The sequence below is a fragment of the Dendrobates tinctorius genome, unplaced genomic scaffold, assembly GCF_039654945.1.
Source record: "Dendrobates tinctorius isolate UK_male_01 unplaced genomic scaffold, ASM3965494v1 ptg000151l, whole genome shotgun sequence".
Lineage (NCBI taxonomy): Eukaryota > Metazoa > Chordata > Amphibia > Anura > Dendrobatidae > Dendrobates > Dendrobates tinctorius.
The window spans coordinates 27,252,995-27,278,496 of NW_027361818.1; the positions used below are offsets into that span (position 1 = coordinate 27,252,995).

Genomic DNA, 25,502 nt, shown 5'->3' on the forward strand with positions numbered 1-25,502 from the left:
CCTCCCAGGTTTCTTTTGCAACGTCTAACAGTCCGCGAGGACGTCGGGCGTACAACAACTCGAAAGGCGAGAATCCCGTGGAAGACTGGGGTACTTCCCTGATGGCAAAAAGCAAATACGGAAGTAAATAGTCCCAGTTCTTCCCATCCTTGTCTATCACCTTTCTCAGCATCTGCTTCAGAGTTTTATTGAACCGTTCAACCAACCCGTCTGTTTGAGGGTGATACACGGATGTGCGTAACGGTTCGATTTGTAACAATCGGCAGAGCTCCTTCATTATCCTGGACATAAAGGGGGTCCCCTGGTCGGTGAGTATCTGTTTTGGTATACCGACCCGACTAAACACATGCACCAGTTCCTTGGCAATCGTCTTGGTGGCCGTGTTACGCAAAGTGATGGCCTCCGGGTAACGAGTGGCATAATCCAAGATGACCAGGATATGTTGGTGTCCACGTGCAGACCGTGGAAGGGGCCCAACTAAATCCATCCCAATCCTCTCAAACGGGACTTGAATAATAGGTAGGGGTACCAAAGGGCTACAGAACCGGGGCTTAGGTGCAGAGGCTTGACAGTCAGGACAAGACTCACAATATACATGAATATCGTGATGCATGCCTGGCCAAACAAAACAGTGTAATATCCTTTCGGTGGTTTTCTGGACTCCCAGGTGACCTCCCATCACATGTCCGTGGGCCAGGTCCAGCACCTGCCGCCGGTAGGGTTTTGGCACGACTAATAGTTGCACCGTATCTTCCCCCTTTTTCTCTATCTGATAGAGTAGATCATTCTCCAGAACCATGTAAGGATATGCCAGCCTAGAGCCAGGTTCTACTGGTACCCCATTTATCACTTTTACATTTGTTTTTGCCTGAGAAAGGGTAGGATCCTTTATTTGCGCACTTTGGAAGTCATCTTTCTGAACTTCTAAATCCGGCAAACGGGGAGGTGGACGGCTGTCGGCCTCCTCCTCTTCCCCGGTCTCCTCCGTATCACCCGCCATGACTGAAAACGGGAACTGCAGGTCATTTCCCGCAGACTCTTCCCCAGAGTCTTCCGGGGAGACCTCTTCCAGGGGTTCGGGACCCACACGCGCCCTGGGAGAAGAATCATGTACACTACTACCCTGGGGTATCAACTGATTCTCCCACAATTGCCAGAAGTGGGGAAAATCCCGGCCCAGGATAACATCATGCAATAACGCCGGGACGAGTCCCACTTTATGTTGCACAGACCCATAGGAAGTTGTAAGGCATATGACCGTGGTGAGGTACGAACAGGTGTCTCCATGCACACACGTTACAGAAAATTTGTCTGATGGTCCAGTCGGGGCTGACACCAGACTGGCCTTCACCAGAGTCACCACACTTCCCGAGTCTAACAATGCCACCACATTTTTGCCATCAACAGTTAAATCACACAAGTGTTTTTCCACATCCTTTTGACTGGCATTCACACTCACTACCCGTGCAACCATAGACATGCGGTTTTTAGAGTCTGTGACGTCGCACTGCATGGGTTCAGTAGTGACCGGACAGTTCGCAGCAATATGTCCCATCTCTTGGCAGCGGAAACACCTAACGGGCCCCTTGCTTAGACCATAGTTCGTTACTCTCGGCCTCGCAGTGCGGGCAGTCCCGTTTTCCTCCCCCACTGTCTTAGGGATTTTTCCATCTCCCCTACTCCCTGGAACAGTCTTACCGGTTCCACGTGGAGATGATGAAGAACAAGGTGGGGTAGCGTCGTCTCGGAGTCCTTCCGCCACGGAGTAACGTTCAACCAGATCCACCAGTTGATCTGCCGTCGTAGGATTTCCATGGCTTACCCACTTCCTCAGGGTTGGCGGTAGAGCTCTCAGGTACTTGTCCATGACGACTCTCTGGATTATCTCTGGCGCTGTCAACACCTCGTGTTATAGCCACTTCTTCGTCACGTGGATCAGGTCGAACATCTGGGACCGCGGTGGTTTATCCGTCTGATAAGTCCATTGATGCACTCTCTGTGCACGGACAGCGGTCGTCACTCCCAGCCGGGCCAAGATCTCGGCTTTCAATTTGTCAAAGTCCTGCGCGGCTTCAGGCTCTAAGTCATAATAAGCCTTTTGGGCCTCACCGGAAAGAAACGGGGCAATCAGGCCGGCCCATCGTGCCTTCGGCCATTTTTCTCGCACGGCCGTCCATTCAAACGTGGTCAGGTATGCCTCGACGTCATCTTCGGTCGTCATTTTCTGCCAGTACGACTCACGTGAATCACTCTCGACTCGGCTTCCAGGTTAAGCTCAGGTAAGCTTGCCAAGCGCTGCGCCACCTGCTGGAGAAGCGAACGATCGGCAACTGTCATGTCCACCAACTCCTTCAGCTGGGCCATCATCACCCGATTAGCTTCTTGCTGGACGGCGGTGGACTGTACCAGCGCTTTCACCACGTCCTCCATGCTCATGCTTGCAACGTGATGCCCGCGTTCTCCACCACAATGTGATAAAACACTCCGGGATCGCTTTTGCTGGGGTCAAAGGTCACGTGTATTCAGCATGAAACTCAGGCGCAGAGCTGGGATTCGGGTGTAACTGACCCTGGGTCAGGTTTATTAACGGTGAAAGCAATGCAAAAGGAAATAAAACATAAAACAAATCCTTGCCTGTCCGGCACTAACTAAACAATGGACAACCTAACTACCAACTGGCGGGCTTCTCCCGTCCAGCCAAACCATAGTTGCAGTGGGCACTGCTTCCACTCACGTGTGTCTCTCACACAGACAGGCTCTCTGTGTTCCCAGGCTGAGACACTCACACAACCACCTGGCATCCTTTTATATCCACCTCCCATTATCCATTAGTAAGCAGGTGCGATATTGACCAGACTAGGCCACATAGGAAAGGAATCTGGGCGAGATATACCTGCCCTCATCCACTATTCCCACATGATTCTCACAGTACACTCCGCACCCCATCTTGACTGAAAAAAACAGAAATGTAGAATTTTTTGCAAATTTATTAGAAAAGAAAAAATAAAATATCACATGGTCATAAGTATTCAAACCCTTTGCTCAGAGACTCATATTTAAGTCACATGCTGTACATTTCCTTGTGATCCTCCTTGAGATGGTTCTACTCCTTCATTGGAGTCCAGCTGTGTGTAATTACACTGATAAGACTTGATTTGGAAAGGCGCACTCTAGAGTTGAGCAAAACGGGTCGGTCATATTCAAAAGTGGGCGACTTTCGCTGAGGTCGGGTTTCATGAAACAAAACCTGACCATAACATGAGGTCGGCCACGAGGTCGGCGACCAGAGCGCCAAAGTCGCGTTTCAAAAGATGCTTCCAGCGCCCTTTTTCAGCCAATGATGGAGGACGCACACTGTGGGCAATGCGATGACATAGGCATCGGTCACCACCATCTTTGAGAAGGGCATGCAAGTGATTGGCTGACTTTGTGTGGTGTCACAGGGGCTATAAAAGGGTGTGAACGCTGACCACCATCTTACTTCAGCCGATCTTAGCATAGGGAGAGCTGCTGCTGATTCAGAATAAGGGAGAGCGTTAGGCAGGGAAGAAGAACAAAAAAACTGCTTCTGCTGTTAGCGATTTCCACTGTACAACACAACAGTTTGTGTGCAGTGACAGGGGAGGATATTTTTGTGCATCAGCTCTGTTGGTTCTTAGGCTGCCTTAAAAGGCTCCCTGAGAGCTGCATTGCTGTTTTCACACTGCCCAGTTACCAAGCGTTAATTTTTCCACAATTTTGTGTGCAGCAGTCCTGCTTATTAGGCTGCCTGCTGCCATACTTGGGACTGAGAGCATCATTGTTAGCATCCTCAAATCTCTAGTGAGATCCAAAATCTCACCAATCCTATAGACATCCTCCACCTTGTCATACACCATCCAATTTCAGCCTGTTACATTGAGGTGTAATCTCTACTGGGCCTGAGACAATAGTTCAATGTCCTCAAATCTATAGTGAGATTCAAATTCTCCACAATACTATATACACCTTCTACCTTGTTTTACAGTACCATATAGCTGGTGTTATTTTGGGTACATTTTCACAAAAATGAGCAAGTATGGTGGAAGACGCCATGGAAGTGGCCGGGGGTTGCCAGCTGGTCCCGATGGTGGTGGTGGTGTTGCATTTGTTGGTAGTGGCAAAATAACAATAGCACCTAAGGCAGGAGGTGTTGAGCCTGCATCATCGTCTGGCTCCACAAGGCCTCGAAGGCTCTCTTTTCTGGGAGTAGGTAAACCACTTTTAAAGCCGGAGCTTCAGGAACAAGTTTTGGCTTACATCGCTGACACAGCCTCCAGCTCTCTCGCCTCCTCTTCTGATGTTTCAAAAAATAAAAGCACTGAGTTGTCATTGGAGGCTCCTGGTCAGGAACAACACCTTTCCTTGTGTCCTTCACCCCTACCAAAAGTGAAGGATGTGGCAGGCCACAGTACCGATTACTCCATGGAGCTCTTTTCACATACCATGCCTGGGTTAGCAAGTCAAATCGTGAATTCCCCAGTCTAAGATGAATCTGACATGGAGTGCACTGATGCACAGCCACTGCTAGATTTTTCTGCTGGTACATTCACTCAGAGCACTACATTGTCCTCGCAGTGTACTGAGGCAGAATCAGACCCTGATGAAACTCAGGTGCCCCTTCCCGCATACTATACCACCTTACACGGTGACACAGAGGAAAGTGCACATGAAATTGAAGAGGAGGTGATGGATGACCCAGTTGTTGACCCAGATTGGCATTCATTGGGGGAAGAGGGTGCCACTGTCAATAGCTCAGAAGAGGAGGAGGAGGATCCGCAGCAGACAATGACATCGCAAAAGCTGTTATCTGGCAGGACCGTAGCAGTCCAAAAACGTGTTACAAAAACCAAAAGAGTTGCAGGACAGCTTGGCCAGACGGTCAAATTAGCACAGCGTCAAGGCCTCAAAGTGTCTTCCATAGTAGGAAGAGTGCAGTGCGGCACTTTTTTTAACAAAATCCTAATGATCAGGCAAAAGTTATCTGTAAGAAGTGCGCAAAGACCTTTAGCCGAGGGAAAAATCTGAAAAATTTGAATACCAGTTGCATGCCTAGACATTTAACCACCATACACTTGCAAGCATGGACGGACTGCCAAACCTCACGTACCACATGTGCACCTGCTCCGAATGAAGGTAGTCAGCAACGCTACATTGCTTCCCCCACTGTAAGCCCACCAGTTAGCACACCACCAGCAGCAAATGTCGAGGTGTCGTCGCATGGGCAAAGCAGTCATGGAATCACAATGTTATTGCTATGAAAAACTGAATCTAGGCCATCAGCAACACCACCAACACCATCACCATCACCAACCCTCTCTCAGACCGCCATGTCCACCGCTAGTTCCACCATATGCAGCTCTCAAGTCCAGCTCACCCTACCAGAGACTCTGAGTAGGACAAGAAAAAGCTCATCCTCTCATCCGCGTACACTGACTTTGAACGCCCACATTGCCAAACTAATCTCGTTAGAGATGATGCACTACCGGTTGGTTGAAAGCAAAGCTTTCCGCGAGCTCATGGCATAAGCAGTACCATGCTATGACCTACCCAGTCGGCAATTCTTTTCGCGAAAAGCCATCCTAGCCCTCCACGTGTATGTGAAAGACCGCATTGTCCATGCACTCAAGCAATCAGTGAGTTGAAAGGTGCACCTCACAACAGATGCATGGTCCAGTAGGCATGGCCAGGGCCGTTACGTGTCCATCACTGTGCATTGGGCTAATGTGGTGGATGCAGGGTCCACAGGGGACAGCGGCGGTGGGACAGTGCTGCCGAGCCCACGGTATAGGAAACAGTTGGCTGTAGGTGTTCGACCCTCCTCCTCCAGAAGCAAAAGCTCGTCCACAGAGCGCAGTCGCATGAGCACTCCATCCGCAGCTGCCAGTGTTGCACATGAGGTGTCCCACTATCGAACAGCTAGTGGTAAGCGTCAGCAGGCTGTGTTGCAGATGATGTGTTTGGGCGACAGACACACCGCAGAGGTAGTGGCCGACTACTTGCAGCGACAAACTGAGTCATGGCTGGGCAGTCTACATCTTGACGCAGGCAAGGTAGTTAGTGATAACGGCCGGAATTTTGTGGCAGCCATAGCCCTTTCAAAACTCAGACACATACCTTGCCTGGCTCACACCTTTAACCTGATGGTGCAGTGCTCCCTCAATAATTATCCGGAGTTAACACCCCTGCTCCATAAGGTGCGAAGACTGTGCTCGCACATCCGCTGGTCGCCCGTACACTCCAGTCATATGCAGAAGCTGCTGTGATTGCTCCACCTTCCCAAGCACCGCCTAATTATCAATGTTGCAACAAGGTTGAACTCCACCCTGCACATGGTTAAGAGGCTGTGCGAACAGAGGCAGGCTGTAATTCATTTGTGGGAGGATACACGGGCAGGCAGTTTGCAGGCAGACATGGAGTATTCTGGTGTGCAGTGGTCAAAGCTGAAAGACCTCTGTAAAGTCCTTCAGTGTTTTGAGGAATGCACACGGCGGGTAAGCGCAGACGATGCCATCATAAGCATGAGCATCCCACTTATGCATCTGCTCATGCAAACTTTGACGCAGATTAAGGAGCAGGTGTCTGCAGCCAAGGAGGAAGAGGAGGAGGGAAGCCTTGATGACAGTCAGCCATTGTCTGGTCAGGGAAGTCTCGTGGACGAGGTGGGGAAGAAGAGGAAGAGGAGGAGGATGATGGGGATGATTATTTTGGGGAGGAGGCTGCTTCTCAGGGGGCAAGAAAAAATGTTGGCGTGGCAAGGTCAGGTACAGGGTTTGTGCGTGACTGCAGGGATGTGGATTTGCCAGAAAGTGCTCCTCCACCCAGCACTCGCAGTGCATCATTGACACCGGGAACATTGGCCCACATGTCAGATTATGCCTTGCAGATCCTAAAAAAGGGACCGACGCATTGCCAAAATGATGAACGATGACGACTAATGGTTGGCCAGCATCCTGGATCCACGCTATAAAGGCAAATTCCAAAACATCATGCCACAGGAGAACCTAGAGCTAATATTGGCTAACAAACAAGCAACTCTGGTAAACCGTTTGTTTGAGGCATTCCCAGCACACAGCGGCGGTGATGTTTTTCCAACAAGCCGTAGGGGGCAACATGAATGAGGTGTTTGTGGTGCACACAGCTGAAGTGGCGTTGGACACAGGGGTTTCATGACCATGTTGTGGACTGATTTTTCAAGTACCGCTCACACGACTGGTAATACTGCATCGATCAAAAGTGACAGGAGACAGCAGTTGTCAACTATGGTAACAAACTATTTCTCCTCCCTTATCGATGTTCTCCCTCACCGGTCATTCCCCTTTGACTATTGGGTCAGTAAACTTGACACCTGGCCTGAATTGGCACAATATGCCTTACAGGAGCTCACTTGCCCTGCTGCAAGTGTGTTATCTGAACGAGTCTTCAGTGCTGCTGGATCAATCCTGACAGAAAAAAGGACCCATCTGTTGACCCAAAATGTTGATGATCTAACCTTCATTAAAATGAACCATGCATGGGTTTCAAAGGATTTTGTTCCACCCTCCCCTGCTGACACGTAGGTTGCCAGAAATTGGCTTGCTTTTGTCCTCCTCTTCCGCAGACTTCTCCAATCACTCTATTTGCAGCTGCTGAATGTCCAACATCAACATATGCCAATTTTTCCACCTCCCTAACTGGGCTGCCTCCCCCCCACAGGGCCGGGGTCACAACCTGGAGCACGTACCCGTGCGAGTGCCGTTGCCCTGGACAGGTGGGTGGGCACACTGTTTGGCAACGGCACTGGCACAAGGTCCCTGATAGTAGAATCAAGTGTCTCTGACGGTGGGGGTGCACACCCGCCGTCAGACACACCGGCGTACTATGAGGGGCCCTGTGCCAGTGCCATCGCCAATGAGTGCCCTCCCTGCTTGCTCAGGATCACAGCACTTGCAAAGTTAAAATACTTACCTCTCCCTGCTCCACCGCTGTGACGTCTTCCGCGTTTCCTGACAGTGACATTCTGGTCAGAGAGCGCGATGACATCACGTCTGTACGCCCTCTGCCTATACAGTCCAAGTGCAGTGAGATGGAAGATGGGGACGACGAGGAGTCCAGACTAGTACAGGGATTCCCTAGCGAGGAGACTTATTTAATTGTTTTCAATGTTGGGACAGCTGTTTTTGGGGCGCACTATACTCTGGAGAATGATATATGTGGCTCATCATACACTGGAGCATTCCAAAGGTGGACATCAGACACTGGAGCAGCATTTACAGGGCCCATTATGCACTGGAGCATTAGAAATGGGGCCCATTATATATGGACCATTATTTGGGCCCATAAGACAGTGGAGCTTCATCCATGGGGACCAACATATACTGTAGCATTATGTGGAGCTCATCATATACTGTTTCAAACATTCTATGGGACCAATGATTCTGTATGGAGAAATATATGGGCCTCATTACTCTGTATAGCGCACTATGCGGTGGCCATAATACTGGATGGAGGAATATACTGTCTGTTTTTGGAGCTATTGGAGAATTTAAAATGGATATCAGTCATGTGATGTAAGAAGTGAAGTATTTTTCATTGTACTATACCGCTGTTTCTCTGCCGTATCAGAGCATCATGAATTGTGGCATGTGTTAAAAGAGCCCAGTGACACTCTTTGGCCCTGGGCGCACGAAAATCTGGAGCCAGCCCTACCCCCCACCACCACTTTAGCTAAATAACCCCCAGTTTTCAATGCCTAACTATTATTATAAAGTAAATTAAGGTTGACAAGCTTAACCCCTTAATGTTGAGCCCGCATCAAAGCCGGGACATGTCAGCTGTTATGAACAGCTGACATGTGCCCGCAATAGGCGCGAGCGGAATCGCCGTCCGCCCGCGCCTATTAACTAGTTAAATGCCGCTGTCAAAGCTGACAGCGGGCATTTAAATAGCATTTCCGGCCGCCGGGCCGGAAATGACCTCATCGCCGACCCCCGTCACGTGATCGGGGTTCGGCGTCATGTTGCCTGGACAACCAAAGGTCTCTATGAGACCTCTATGGTTGTTCCAGTCATAAGGCTTTCAGCGCCACCCGGTGGTCGGCGCTGAAAGCACAGCAGTAAATCTGCTACATATGGGCGATCTGCTCATCGCCCATATGTAGCAGAGCCGATCGGGTTGCGCAAGCTTCTAGCCTCCTATGGAGGCTATTGAAGCATGCCAAAAGTAAAAAAAAAAATGTTTAAAAATAAAAAGAAATTAAAAAAACCTAAAAGTTCAAATCACCCCCCTTTCGCCCCAATCAAAATAAAACAGTAAAATAAAAATCCCACATACACATATTTGGTATCGCTGCGTTCAGAATCGTCCGATCTATCAATAAAAAAAAGCATTAACCCGATCGCTAAACGGCGTAGTGAGAAAAAAATTCAAAACGCCAGAATTATGTTTTTTTGGTCACCAAGACAATGCATTAAAATGCAATAATGGGCAATCAAAAGAACGTATCTGCACAAACGTGGTATCATTAAAAACGTCAGTCCGGCACGGAAAAAATAAGCCCTCACCCGACCCCAGATCATGAAAAATGGAGACGCTACAGGTCTCGGAATATTGCGCAATTTTTTTTTTTTTTTAGCAAACTTTGGAATTTTTTTTCACCACTTAGATAAAAGAGGACATAGACATGTTTGGTGTCTGTGAACTCGTAATGACCTGGAGAATCATAATGGCAGGTCAGATTTAGCATCTAGTGAGCCTTACAAAAAAGCCAAGCAAAAAACAAGTGTGGGATTGCACTTTTTTTGCAATTTCACCGCACTTGGAATTTTTTTCCTGTTTTCGAGTACACGATATGGTAAAACCAATGATGTAATTTAAAAGTACAACTCGTCCCGCAAAAAATAAGCCCTCACATGGCCATATAAACGGAAAAATAAAAAAGTTATGGCTCTGGAAAGAAGGGGAGGGAAAAATGAAAATGTAAAACCAAAAATACCCCTGGTCGTTAAGGGGTTAAGTAATAAGAATTGACGTTTTTGGCATTAAAATGGGCACTGTAGGTGTGTTTCCTGTCCTCCAGTCACTGCCGACTTTTCTTCCCCATTGACTTGCATTGGGTTTCGTGTTTCAGTCGGCCTTCGACTTTTCACGATAATCGGCCGGTTTTGTTCGACCCGACTTTTGAGAAAGTCGGGTTTCATGAAACCCATCTCGACCCGAAGAAAGGCAAAGTCACTCATCTCTAGCCCACACCTGTCTATATAAGACCTCACAGCTCACAGTGCATGTCAGAGCAAATGAGACTCATGAGGTCAAAGGAACTGGCCAAGTGGCTCACAGGCAGAATTTTGGCAAGGCACAGATCTGGCCAAGGCTACAAAAGAATTTCTTAAGTACTCAAGGTTTCTAAGAGCACAGTGGCCTCCATAATCATAAAATGGAAGAAGTTTGGGACCACCAGAAGTCTTCCTAGATCTGGCCATACGGCCAAACTGAGAAATCGTGAGAGAAGAGCCTTGGTGAGAGAGGTAAAAAAGAACCTCAAGATCACTGTGGCTGAGCTCCAGAGATGTAGTAGGGAGATGGGAGAAAGTTCCACAAAGTCAGCTATCACTGCAGCCCTCCACCAGTCGGGCCTTTATGGCAGAATTGCCCGACGGAAGCGTCTCTTCAGTGCCAAACATATGAACGCCCGCATAGAGTTTGCTAAATAACACATGAAGGACTCTCAGACTATGAGAAATAAGATTCCCTTGTCTGATGAGAGGAAAAAAGACCTTTTTGGTGATAATTCTAAGCGGTATGTGTTGTGAGTTCATTTTCCCCTTCACCATTGAGGTCTGATGAACTCCCTCTTCTGGTGAAGGAAGGTAGTGAGGCTGATTACAAAGCACCTGAGCAGAATGATGATGACTTGTTGACTGGAATTGCTGACTGGATATAAGGCAGCCGACGCCCTTCTGCCTTGCGGGTGATTTCTCTGAGGGATTCTTGGAGACCAGTCTGATTCCTGCTCCTCAAAAGCTAAGTTTTCTGCTCTGCTTTTTGCATTTGTGTTTTGGTTTTGTTTTGCCTTGTTTTTCTGGATTTCTGCCTTTCCCTGCTGGGTGAGCTGAATTCCTTTTTGCTCTGTCTTCAGAAAACACCTGAGTACTGATATAGTCTTTTTGAAGCCTAGCGTCTTCAGGGCTATTTTCCCTATCAGTCTGTTGGCTCTTGTTTTGAGAGGGTTTTGGCGGATTGCAGACAGCAGCTTTTCTATCCTGTCCTATTTAGTTAGCTTGGGCTCCATCATTTGCTCAGCCTATCTTTCTATCTGTGTGAGTGTTTTTTCGTCTTGCTTCACCGTCATTATATTTTGGGGGCTGCCTATTGCTTTGGGGTCTGCTCTGGGGCAGTTTAGATTTCCCTTTCTGTCTTTAGGCTATGTAGTTCTCCGGCTGTGATCGAGGGGTCTAGGGCACCATAGGAACCCCCCACGGCTACTGCTAGTTGTTGTTAGGTTCAGGGGTCTGCAATCCGATAGCTGCCAACTTCTCTGGTTTTCTGGACTTAGCTAGTATTTCTGTTTTTGCCTCCTACGGTGACTCATTCATAACAGGTATGTGTGGAGAAAACCAGGCACTGCTAATCACCTGCCCAATACAATCCCCACAGTGAAACATGGTGATGGCAGCATCATGCTATGGGGGTGTTTTTCCACTGAAGGGACAGGACGACTGGTTGCAATTGAAGGAAACATGAATATGGCTAAGTACAGAGATATCCTGGATGAAAAAAAACCTCTTTGAATGCTCTGGACCTCAGACTTGGCTGAAGGTTTACCTTCCAACAAGAAAATGACCCTAAGCACACAGATAAAATAACAAAGGAGTGGCTTCAGAACAACTCTTTGACCATTCTTGACAGGTCCAGCCAGAGGCCTGACCTTAACCCAATTGAGCATCTCTGGAGAGACCTGAAAATGGCTGTCCACCAACGTTCACCATCCAACATGACGGAACTGGAGAGGATCTGCAAGGAGGAATGGCAGGGGTGAAAAACTTGTTGCATCATTCCCAAGAAGACTCATGGCTGTACTAGCTCAAAAGGTGCTTCTACTCAATACTAAGAAAAGGGTCTGAATACTTATGAACATGTGATATTTCAGTTTTTCATTTTTAATAAATTTACAAAAACTTCTACATTTCTGTTTTTTTCAATCTAGATGGGGTGCAGAGTGCACATTAATGAGAAAAAAATGAACTTTTTTGAATTTACCAAATAACTACAATGAACAAAGAGTCAAAAATGTAAAGGGGTCTGAATACGTTCCGTACCCACTGTATGGCACGTACTCTTGGCTTTGAAAAAAAAGAACACAGTCTGCCCGAGCACCATCTGATTTGCAAAGTTGCAAGTCTCTGAGCTGAGCATTATACACAAAATTGCCCACTATTATGAAAAAATTCCAATTTGAACTGAGAACTCAATCATTGTATACAGAACAAAAGGAACCAGAGTATAATCCGAAATATAACAATTTCATTAATGATTATATAATAATGTTAGATCATAGTAAAGGGGCTGCCAAGTTACACAGAAATAAACTAACTGGCTATAAGTTTACAAAATTGTTTTTACATAAATTGTCAAGTGAAAATCTATGGAAACAAACAATGTGCAAAAAACGCTAACATTACAAAGAGTCCTTGAAGAGCTGGGATAATATGAACACAAGTAATAATAATAATAATAATAATCTTTATTTATATAGCGCCAACATATTCCGCAGCGCTTTACAGTTAAACAGTTTCAAACACAACAGTCATAAGTAACAACGTTAACAATACAATAATTAAAGCGAAATAAGACAAAATGACTGATTGTGGTGTTATAATAACAGATGTTCCGTGTAACTCTATCTTATCCAAAAAAGCCAGTGTTACCACCATATTGCTTATATCATTGTTTTGGTTAAATAACCAGTCTATACATTCAAGCAAAGGGATACAAACACCACTATATCATGATTGAAAATAGAGACAAGTGTGTCAGTAAAGGAGGAAAATTACATTATAAGCCAGTGTGTATCCAGTCGCCCCAACGCACGTTTCGTGATTACTTCATCAGGAGGCGTGTGGCAGCTCAGGTATAGACACCATCTACCTGGATCAAACTTATCTCTGGTCTTCTGACCCGTGTCCTGCTGCAGCTGTCTCATGCGGTTAATATGTTGCAATCCATCATATGAGTGAAATACTCTCCTATTGTGATTGCACTCTGGTTACCAGTTAAGACCCTAGTTTGTGATCGTTGTGTTCCCAGGTTCCTGCACTGTTGCATCCCTCGCATAACAGATGCCAGTAGAGTTTCAGTGTTTCCCCAACCCCAGTCCTCACAGCCCCCAACAAATCATGTTTTCAGGATTTCATTAGTATTGCACAGGTGAGGGAAGTATCATCAGGAAATTTCTCATCTTTGCCACACTATGGAAAACCTGAAAATATGACCTATTGGGGGCCGTGAAGCCTGGAGTTTGGGAATCCCTGAGTTAGATGGTCTTTATTGATAACAATGTGGTTTATGGAGGTTCGTCAGTATTTATTATCGAACCCAAACTTAATGCTCTGACACACGTGAGTCTAGGTTTTGGTTTGTGACAATGGAATGCATGAAAGCTACATACATATACAGTGTAGAACTTAGATTACTTTATCAACTTACTTGGCACAAACTTTACTAGATATTCCCACCAGCCTCGGAGTGTGGAGTCTCCAAACATGTAGACCATTTTGTCCGAAAGACATTTTGCCACTTTGTTTGCATTGTTGAAATGTTGATTAGAACAGAGAAGCGAGTTCCAGGCGTCCTGGTAATAAAATCCTGATGGGTTCGGATTCTTAAGTCCTGATGTGCAAAGTTTTGTAACTGTAAACATGGGAGCGGTGTTATTATTACTATTATTAATATTTTAGGAAGCCTGATAGTGAACACAAGCAATAATTGTATCAAGTTTGATCAGTGGTAGCTTACATAGATAATAGATAGTAATAATGATAATAATTTTATTTCTCTAGAGCCAACTAGCGATGAGCGACTTCATGAAACCTGACTTTCTCAAAAGTCGAGTCGAACGAAATCGGCCGACTATAGGGAAAAGTCGGGAAAAGTCGGGAAACACGAAACCCAATGCAAGTCAATGGGGAGAAAAGTTGGCAGTGAGTGGAGGACTGTAAACACACCTGGCATGAATTTTAACCCTAGAGGCGGCAAAATCTCTCTCTCTCTTCTCTCCCTCTCTCTCCCACTCCCTCTCCATCTCCCTCTCCCTCTCTCTCTCTCTCCAGCTACGCTCCTGCTACGCTACGCTACACTTCTCTCATTGGCTGAAAAAAGTCACATGCAAGCATTCGGCAAAACCCGACTTTGGCGCTTGGGTCACCGACCGCATGGCCGACTTCACACTGTAGTCGGGTTTCGTTTCATGAAACCCGACTTTGACGAAAGTCGGCGACATTTGAATCTGACCGACCTGTTTCGCTCAACTCTAGCGCCAACATATTCCGCAGCACTTTACATTATAGAGGGGACTTCTACAGACAAAAGAGATTACAGCATAGCAATAACACATAGATCAAAACAGATACCAAGAGGAATGAGGGCCCTGCTCACAAGCTTACAATCTATAAGGAAAAAGGTAGACAAGAAAGGTGGAAGGTAACAGTTGCTTTTATTGTTTGCACCAGCCATAGTGTAAGAATCGGGTGTTCCTGTTGCTGCATGAACCAGATAACAGTCTAAATATGTAACAGTACAGACACAGAGGGCTATTAAATGTATAAAGCATATGAGAACATGATGCAAGGAACATGGTTATGATAAAAAAATTTGAATTAGTTACACGGGGATATTTACGTTAATGCATTGAGGCGGTAGGCCAGTCTGAACAAATGAGTTTTTAGGGAACGCTTAAAACTGTGGGGATTGGGGATTAAATGTATTAGCCTGGGTAGTGCATTCCAAAGAAATGGTGCGGCATGTGAAAAATCTTGGAGACGGGAATGGGAGGTTCTGATTATTGAGGATGATAACCTCAGGTCATCAGCAGAACGGAGGGCGCGGGTAGGGTGGTAGACTGAGACTAGGGAGGAGATGTAGGGTGGTGCTGAGCCATGGAGGGCTTTGTGGGTGAGGATAATAAGTTTATACTGGATTCTGGAGTGGATGGGTAACCAGTGTAAGGACTGGCACAAGGTAGAGGCATCAGTGTAACGATTGATGAGGAATATAATCCTTGCTGCAGCATTCAGGATAGATTGGAGAGGGGAGAGTTTGGTAAGAGGGAGACCGATTAGAAGAGAGTTACAATAGTCCAGATGAGAATAAATAAGAGAAACAGTAAGAGTTTTTGTAGAGTCAAAAGTAAGAAAGGGTCAAATTCTAGAAATGTTTTTGAGGTGCAGATAACAAGAGCGAGCCAGTGATCGGATGTGGGGGGCAAAGGAAAGCTCGGAATCAAGTATGACCCCAAGACATCAGGCATGTTGCTGGGGAGTAATGGTGGAAACGCACACAGAAATGGCAATGTTGGGTATAGGTACATTAGTAGAGGGAGGAAACACGAGGAGTTCAGTTTTTGACAGGTTCAGTTTCAAATAGAGGGAGGACATGATGTTAGAGACAGCAGTAAGACGATCACTGGTGTTTTCCAAAAAGGCAGGCGTGATATCAGGACAAAAAGCATATAATTTGGTGTCATCAGAATAGAGATGGTACTGGAAACCAAATCTACTGATTGTTTGACTAATAGGGGCAGTATACAAAGAGAAGAGGAGGGGACCTAGAACTGATCCTTGAGGAACCCCAACAGTAAGTGGAAGATGTGGGGAGGAGGAGCCAGCAAAAGATACAGTAAAGGAGCGGTCAGAGAGATAGGAGGAGAACCAGGAGAGAACGGTGTCCTTGAGGCCAATGGAACGGAGCATAGTGAGGAGGAGCTGATGATCCACAGTGTCGAATGCTGCAGAGAGATCCAAGAGAATTAGCATGGAGTAGTGACCATTAGATTTAGCTGTTAGTAGATCATTAGAGACTTTAGTGAGGGCAGTTTCAGTGGAGTGTAAAGAGCGGAAACCGGATTGGAGAGGGTCGAGAAGAGAGTTATCAAATAGATAGCGGATAGTAGAAAATAGATAGATAGATAGATAATAGATAGATAGATAATTGACAAATAGAAAAATAGTAGCTAGATAATAGATAGATAAATAGATAATAAATAGATAATATATATTTATAATAGATAATAGATGACAGATAATAGATAACAGATAGATAGTAGATAGATAATTGATAATAAATAGATAATAGATTGATAAATAATAGAAAATATATAATAATAGATGATAGATAATAGATAATATTGAGATAATAGATAGATTATTTACCTTTACTAATATTTTTTGGGGGGAGGACTCTGAAAGGCTTGATATTTGTGGAAAGTTCTTGATCAATAAGATTACTGAAAAAAATGACAAAAAAGAAATTAATATTGTGAAGGTTCACTTTGCTAAAACATAGAGATAATCCAATATTTCAAAATTTGAATTTGCCATGTACAACACCTTTTCCCTTAAATTTCAGCTTGCAGAGAATAACTTTGTTGTAAATTGCAATGCTGCAAAGTCTCCCATTGCTCTGAAAACATGTGTGTCACACTCTGGTGTCTCATAAGACTGTATCCATCTCTTTTCAATCTCTTTAGTACAAACGCAGGATTATTGATGTCAAAATGACATCATAGAAATCGATATTAACGGTTATTAACTAACAGTCTGTTTAATAGGAGATTGCATTGACAGATTTTTAATGTTTTTTTAATTGAAAACCAGTCCAAAAATTATCCCTCTTAGTCATTTGTAATGAGGCAGATTGTTCTGTGCAGAATACTAACTGAAATTGAAGGTGTCGCTGTCAGAGGTAACATGACCTTCCTGTGACAGAAACAAGTGATGCTCCACATATTCCATAATTTAATATGCTTGCCAATTCAAGAAGGCCACATGTGTCGTGCATTTGGTAGTATAACTACGGTGGGGATGGCTTGTGCCAAAAGTGATGTTGGTGCTTCTACTGCTGCTAGTGGCTTTCACATTATTAGCCTTGACATGCATTTTCTTTTAGGCTTTGATAGTCTCTTCTATTTGTCAGTGATAAACCAAAGCTGAAAGGCATTGTGTGGAATATGTGCAGTCACTCCTGAGATCATGTCAGCCTTTTGTCACTGCTGCAAATGTTTGATTTGTGCAAAAGGGCACAATAATAATATTATCTTTATTGAGGGATGCACGCAGGCATCCCATAAGCAAAGCATCACAGAAGCTAAGCATCAAGAAAACAACAGTTATCCATGGCAAGGAATTAACATTCATCTTCTCTCTTAACACAGGTAATCAACTGATCCACCCTGCATGTATTCACTCCATTCACTGATAGCAAGCAGCCTGAATGGTACAACTTGTTGGCCCTCACTGAAACCTGGATTCAGGATTCTGACACTGTTTCTCCTGCTGCCATTTCCTATGGTGGCTTACAATTCTCTCATTCCACAAGACCCACAAACAGACTTGGGGGTGGAGTCAGCATACTCCTGTCCCCACAATGCATTTTCCAGGTCATCCCCCCAGTTTCATCACTCTCATTCCCTTCTTTTGAGGTCCACACCATCAGGCTCTTCCTTCCCCTCCCCCTCAGAGTAGTGGCTATATACCGGCCCCCAGGCTCACCCACCCACTTCCTTGACCACTTTTCTGCCTGGCTGACGCACTTCATGTCCTCAGAGCTACCAACTCTTATCCTGGGAGTCTTCAACATCCCCATTAACAGCCCTACTTCCACATCTGCATCCCAGATTCTATCACTAACCACCTCTCTAGGCCTCCTGCAACTTTCAACCTCTGAGACACACAAGGACGGTAACACCCTAGATCTCGTCTTTGTCCGGCTCTGTTCAATCTCGCACCTAAATAACTCACCGCTTCCACTCTCTGACCACAACATAATCTCCTTCACGCTCACAAATCCTCGCCCACGCCAGCTCACTCCTACCTACCACACAATCAGAAATCTACAAGCCATTAACCCTCAGACACTTTCAGACTCCCTACACTCATCACTGTCCCCAATCTCCTCTTTTTACTGTCCTGATCTGGCTGTTCATCACTACAATGATACTCTTAGAAGCACCCTTGACCTAGTAGCTCCCCTCACCCTCAGAACCTCCAAGCACAGAGTAAAACAGCCCTGGCTCACACCACAAACTCAACTTCTCCAGCGATGCTCTAGGAGTGCTCAACACCTATGGAGAAAAACCCGCACACCAGAAGACTTCATCCACTTCAAATTTATGTTAAGAGCCTATAGCGCTGCCCTTCACCTCACCAAACAGACCTACTTCACCACCCTGATCTCTTCACTAGCGAACAACCCCAAGAAACTTTGACACTTTTCACTCCCTCCTCAGGCCAAAAGCACAAGCCCCTATCACAGACATTTGTGCTGATAACCTGGCCTCCCACTTTACTGAAAAAATAGATAATATCAGTCAGGAAATCAGCTCCTAACCACCAAGTGCTGTTACTCCCATCCCTTCCTGCATCTCCCCTGGCTCACTTTCCACATTTGACCCCATCACAGAAGAAGAAGTCTCCAGACTCCTCTCTTCTTCTCGTCCGACCACATGTACTACCGACCCCATTCCCTCACATCTCCTCCAGTCTCTCTCTCCAGTCATCAGAACTCACCTAACTGCCATCTTTAATCTGTCCCTCCCCTCGGGCATTTTCCCATCCTCCTTAAAACACGCCATTGTTACTCCATTACTAAAGAAACCCACTCTCAACCTATCCTGCACAAACAACTACAGACCAGTCTCCAATCTCCCCTTCATCTCTAAACTTTTGGAGCGCCTAGTTTACTCCCGCCTTACCTGAAACCTCTCCACTCACTCCCTTCTAGACCCTTCACAGTCCGGCTTCCGCCCCCTACATTCGACTAAAACTGCACTCATCAAAGTGATCAATGACCTTCTGACAGCAAAATGTAAGGGTGACCACTCACTGCTCATTCTTCTTGACCTATCTGCCGCTTTCGACACTGTTGACCACCATCTCCTACTCTCTAGGCTCCAGTCACTAGTCATTAAAGACACTGCTCTCTCCTGGTTCTCTTCCTATTTTTCTGACCGCTCCTTCAGTGTTTTGTTTTCTAGTTCCATGTCATCTCCTCTTACTCTAGCTGTCAGGGTACCTCAGGGCTCAGTCATTGGCCCCCTTCTCTTCTCGCTCTACACGGCCCCAATTGGACAGACCATCAGAAGATTTTGCTTTCAGTACCATCTTTATGCTGATGACACAGTCATTACACGTCATTACCCGACCTTACCCCTGCTGTACTACAGAACGCCAGTGACTGTCTGTCCGCAGTCTCCAATATCATGTCCACTCTCTATCTGAAACTCAATCTCTCCAAAACTGAACTTCTTCTGCTTCCACTGTCTACTAACCTCCCTAAATATGACATCTCCCTCTCCGTGGGTGGCACTATAATATCACCCCAGCAGCAGGTGCGCTGTCTGGGTGTTATGTTTGACACCAATGTCTCCTTCACAACACATATACAATCTCTTGCCCGCTCTTGCCGCTTACACCTAAAGAACATCTCTAGAATCCGCCCTTTTCTCACCATGGAAACAGCAAAAACCCTCACTGTAGCATTGATCCACTCCCGCCTGGATTACTGCAATGTTCTATTAATTGGCCTCCCCGTTACTCGACTATCCCCTCTCTAGTTCATACTTAATGCAGCAGCCAGTGTCATCTATCTGGCTAACCAGTACTCGGACGTGTCCGCTCTTCGCCAGTCCTTACACTGGCTGCCCATTCATTATAGGGTCCAATTCAAAGTACTTGTTCTCAACCACAAAGCTCTCCACAGTGCAGCACCCCCCTATATCTCCTCCCTCATTTCTGTCTATCGGCCTAACCGACCGCTGTGCTCTGCAAACAACTTTCTACTAACCTCTGCACTAATCTGTACCTCCCACTCCCGACTCCAAGACTTCTCCCGCACTGCGCCAATCCTCTGGAATGCTCTACCCCAAGAAATTAGGACTATCCACAATTTGCATAGTTTTAGGCGATCCCTCAAAACACATTTGCTCAGAGCGGCCTATCACGTTCACTAATCAAAATCATTAATATGTGCATATGCACTTTATGTATTGCGTTCTGATCACAAGCAGCGCTGGCTTCTCTCTTTTTTTACTTGATGTTGGTTTGTGGTTGACCGCCACTATTACCGTGCGCGCTGGGTTATGTTCGCCATTTTTTCTGTGTTCACTGTGATTGATCTAGGCTGCTGTATACACACAGCAGCCCTGCCCTGCCCCAAACTCTATTTAATTATGCACCTGTATCTGGACCTGTATCGCCCTTCATCTGTGTTTGCTGGTCAGGCAGGTGTGGAGGTTAAACCTGAGATGTCTATATCCAGACCTGGTTGGCCTTTATCTGCATTTGCTCTCTCTGGCTCCATGGGAGTGATTCAGAAATGTTTCAGGTACAGATTGCATTAAATGTGATCTTGTTTTTAATGCATTTAGGAGGCCGCAATGGCACAGCGAATATAAAAAACGTAGGAGTAGGACTGCCCCACATGAGATTGCTTGGCGTGGCGGGCTGGCTCAAATGATTGATCAATTTTTTGCCAAATATCCCATTTTGAATTCAGTTAGAAATTAATATGTGCATATGCACGTTATATATTGCGTTCTGACCACCAGCCGTGCTGGCTTCTCTCTTTTTTTACTAGTCAAAATCATTTTATGTGTAAGTGTGCATGAGTAGCCCATTCACTATCTCTATCCCCCACCTTCTCAAGATGTCTGGACCATCATTGTAAATACAACATTGTTAATACACACCTGTCCTCTGTACCTCCCCCACCTCATTGTAGATTGTAAGCTCTCATGAGCAGGGTCTTCTTATTTTGCTTTAATTATTGTATTGTTAACGTTGTTACTTATGACTTGTGTTTTGAAACTGTTAAACTGTAAAGCGCTGCGGAATATGTTGGCGCTATATAAATAAAGATTATTATTATTATTATTAAAGGGTGTGAATTGAATCACAAATTGTTAAATCCATAAGGACCTGCAAATTTCATAGAATTCAACTCGGTTTTGATTCCCATTTAATCAAATTGCTCACTTCTAATCTGCTGATGTAAGCAGCTATGTGTGGCAACATAGTGTTTACTATATGAATCTTTGCCTGTCAAGACATTTTCAGAAACGTCATGATATTGTATGAAATGTTTTAAAAATAATTTTATTTCATTGTCTCCTAAATGTTGCTGGTGGTCTTGATGTTCCGTCCCCTACCATTCATGAGAAGAATGGCTCATTGATGGAAAAAGTATTAACATGCATGAGATAGTGTGACGCTGCAAAGAAGCGAGCACAAGAGTGGACCCTATGGACCGTGGAACTGACCTACCCCTGGGCGAGCGGACCTAGTGGAGGCCAACCCCTATACAGGGATCGTCAGGAGCAAGCCCAGAGGTCACAGAACCACGGCAGCCGATACCAAGAGGGGCGGCTCAAACAGATAATGGGGAGCGAGACTGAGAGACATGAGCGCACGAGGCAGCAAGCCCAAGTCATAGAGTGGATATGGGCAGAATAACCAGGCACCTCCCCATAGAGGAGGTGTGCAGAAATAGCCCCTGATTAACCTGGATTGGCTACCGAGTTACACAGGGCTGAGGCATCCGAAGAAATAACAATGCTTGAGAAAGGTGCAGGTGCCCTTTAAGGGACCTGGCGCATGCTGGGTTCCAACTTATTCTCTTTTCCTCCACAACCCATAATTCTATTATGAAATAGTAAATGATAATTGCTTTTTTATAGTTTAACTAATGATGAACAGTTACCTTACAAAGAATTCTTGCTCTTCTTTACTAAAGATATCCCGGACTCCCCCCGGTCCATGGTCCCGATAAGCGTCACATGGCAGCGTTTTTGGTCGCTGACACACCCATTTTTCTTCATTATGTTCATCATAATATTCACAAACATCTTGACCAGGAAGATCAACGTTACATTCCACAACTTCTTTTGTTCCATTTTTTACAAAGTAGCCACTGAAGAAAAGCTGTAAAAGAGTCACAGAGCAGCAGAACAACGAATGGAGTTAAATTTACTATCAATAATGAAATAAAAGAAAATCAATCCAGCCTTAATCATACATCTGTATATACAGCTGAAACTAGAAGTTTCCATCCACATGAAATCAGATTAAACCTTTCTCATTTTAGGTCAATTAGAATTGCCATTATTATTAATATTTGCCAAACGCCAGAATAATGAGAGAGAGAATATCTTGTCATTTTTATTACTTACTGCAAAGACAAAAGTTTCCATACTATAAGATTACTATGCCTTTACACAATTCTGGACTGCTCATATGTTGATGTCATGTGTTTGGAAGCTTCATCAAGGCAACATCTGAGTTACTTAAAGGCACACATGTGGATGTATTTTAATGCACACCTGAAACACACTGCTTCTTTGTGTAGCATCATGGGAAAGTCAGAAGAATTCAGCCAAGATATCAGGAAGAGAATTGTGGACTTGCACAAGTCTGGCTCATCCTTGGGTCTAATTTCAAGATGCCTGAAGGTATCTCATTAATCTGTACAAACAATTAAACGAAATTATAAACAAGATGGGAATGTCCAGCCATCATACTGCTCAGGAAGGAGACGAGTTTTGTGTCCCAGAGACGAATGTGCTTTGGCCCGACATGTGCAAGGACAAGGACAAAAGCAAAAGGCCTTGTGAAGATGATGGAAGAAACTGATAAAATTGTGTCAATATCTACAGTGAAACAAGTTCTGTATTAACATGGGCTGAAAGGCCACTCTGCCAGGAATAAGCCATTACTCCAAAAGAAACATAAAATGGCCATAATAATGTTTGCAAAGGCACACAGGAACAAATTTTTGAAGACATGTCCTGTGGTCTGATGGAACTAAAATTGAACTTTTTGGGAATAATGACCATGGTCACATTTGGAAGAAATCGGGAGAAGCTCGGAAGCCTAAGTACACCATCCCAACTGTGACACATGGGGGTGACACCATCATGTTCCGGGTTTATTTTGCTGCTGGAGTGTGACGCTCAGGAGCAGACTACGTCCGAGAGTGGACCCTCTGGGTCATGGCTCTGGAGCCCCCGGGCCGAGCACACCAGGTGAAGACCGATCCCTATACAGGGATCGTTAGGGGCAAGACCACAGAGGTCAGAGCCGCGACAGCCGGTACCAGGAGGGGCGGCTCGAAGGATGAGCAAGGCAAGAGACAGAACCAGGATAACAGACAGAAGCTAGGATACCTGAACAGCGGATATCCGAGAGGGAGGGAACCAGGCAGCTATACCCGTAGGGACGGCAGGGAAAGGTACAGCAGCCGAGGGAGTGCAGATGGAAGATCCCAGGGAGATATATATATATATATATATAGGAATAAGACAGAGGAACCAAGAAGGCAGGAAACAGGGGTACGAAAGACTGACGGCAGGCTAGCAGAGTACGGAGGGGAATGTACAGACAGAAGGGACGGAGGCAGACTGGGAGGGCAGGAAACAGCACAGGGAGAGGGGGAACCAGGATATTGGCGCTAGGAATGCAGGCCAGAGTAGTGTGGGATACCACACAATCATCAGGCGTCTTCCTCATAGGGAACATGCCTGAAATACTTTAGGAGCAGGAGGTGCATCCCCAGCCTTGCCCCTCAGTGACGCCCACAGACAGACGAAGAGAAGGGACGGGCGCGCGCCCGCGACCTAAGACCGGCGCGAGTGACAGCAGCCAGAGGGAAAACAGAACGGGAGCGTGGACGGACGGGGGCGTGCAGGTGAGGGGCGACCGCGGCGGCCGCCGCCGCTGAAGGGGCGTCGGCGGGCACAACCGCCGATGTCACATGGAGGGACTGGTGCACTTCACAAGATAGATGGCATCTTGAGGAAAGAAGATTATGTGGCAATACTGAAGGAACATCTCAAAACATCAGCCAGGAAGTTAAAGATCGTGCAGAAATGGGTCTTCCAAATGGACAATGACCCGAAGCACACTGCCAAAATGGTAACAAAGTGGTTTAAGGATAAAGTCAGTGTTTTGGAGCGGCCACCACAAAGCCCTGATCTCAATCCTATTGAAAATTTAGGGTCAAAACTGAAAAGGCCGGTGTGCGCAATGTGACCTAGAGACCTGGTATGAATATTACAATAAATAATTAGTGCCGCTAATATATTTAGACATTCTTCAGCTGAAAATGAGACAATAACCACAGAATTACCAAAAAAATACAGAATGAATAATAAAATTTATTTCCGCTAGAAAGCTTCCCTGTTGAGAGAATAAATAATGCTCGCAGGCATACAAGAGGTGGGCCTCTAGATTACCTATAATGCCCGTAGGTCTCTTCACGTTCGGTATAATCAGTGTAAATGTCTGAAGACTAGGATGGCTATTGGTCATAAGAGAAACCTGGATCAGTTACACCAGTTTTGTCAGGAGGAATGGGCCCAAACTCTGACCAACTATGATGAGAAGCTTGTGAAAGGAGATCTCAAATGTTTGACCCAAGTCATTCAGTTTAAGAGCAATGGCACCAAATACTAATGAAATGCATGGAAACTTTTGACTTTGCAGTAAGTAATACAAATGTCTTAAAACATTCTCTCTCTCATTATTCTGGCATTTGGCAAATATTAATATTTATGGTAATCCTAATTGACCTAAAACGGGAAAGGTTTATTCTGATTTCTTGTCAAATATTAAGAAAAATGTCCAGATGTGTCTATTTATGAAGCATACATAAACTTCTAGTTTAAACTGTATCTCCTCCTGGTATGTCTCCTGTTTGACCTGCACCACTTAAGGCCCCATTACACATAACGATGTCCCAGCGATCCCACCAACGATCCGACATGGATGGGATCGCTGGGACATTGTTAGGCTGATCGCTGGTGATCTGTCACATAGACAGCCCCTCCAGCGATCAGGACCAGCGAGCAAGCTGGTTTCCAATGTAAACAGCGGGTATCCTAGAGCCGTGCAGCTCTTGGATGCCCGCTGTTTACATTGGAAACCAGCGTCCAGCGTTGCTGATCGCTGGTCTCTCGCTGCCACATGCAGTGATGCGCGCTGGCCAGCGGGAGACCAGCGATCAAATAATGGCCAAGGACGATGGAGAGTGATCAGCGATACCCGGCAGGGGGGCCGGTCACTGATCCCCGTCACACACAGCAATCTCGCTGGCGAGATCACTGTGACATCACAAAATCAGCGATCTCGCTGGAGAGGTCGCTGTGTGTGGCGGGGTCTTTAGTCCAACATCCCTCAAACCTGATTGCTTGACCTGTATTGATCTATATTTACACATTAGTATCAATCTATTTCTTGCAT

At 45.6% G+C, this 25,502-nt stretch overlaps 1 protein-coding gene across 1 annotated transcript in view; it reads right to left on the reverse strand.

The window, feature by feature from the left end:
* The window catches only part of LOC141050276 (NXPE family member 3-like), a 92,323-nt gene that overhangs the window by 14,324 nt on the left and 52,497 nt on the right, over positions 1–25,502 (reverse strand). Inside the window, exons 2-4 of the mRNA XM_073547163.1 lie at positions 21,967–22,187; positions 16,422–16,495; positions 13,702–13,905 (exon numbers count right to left, since the gene is read on the reverse strand). Coding sequence (XP_073403264.1) covers positions 13,702–13,905; positions 16,422–16,495; positions 21,967–22,187 — 499 coding nt within the window. The remainder of the gene's footprint in view (positions 1–13,701; positions 13,906–16,421; positions 16,496–21,966; positions 22,188–25,502) is intronic.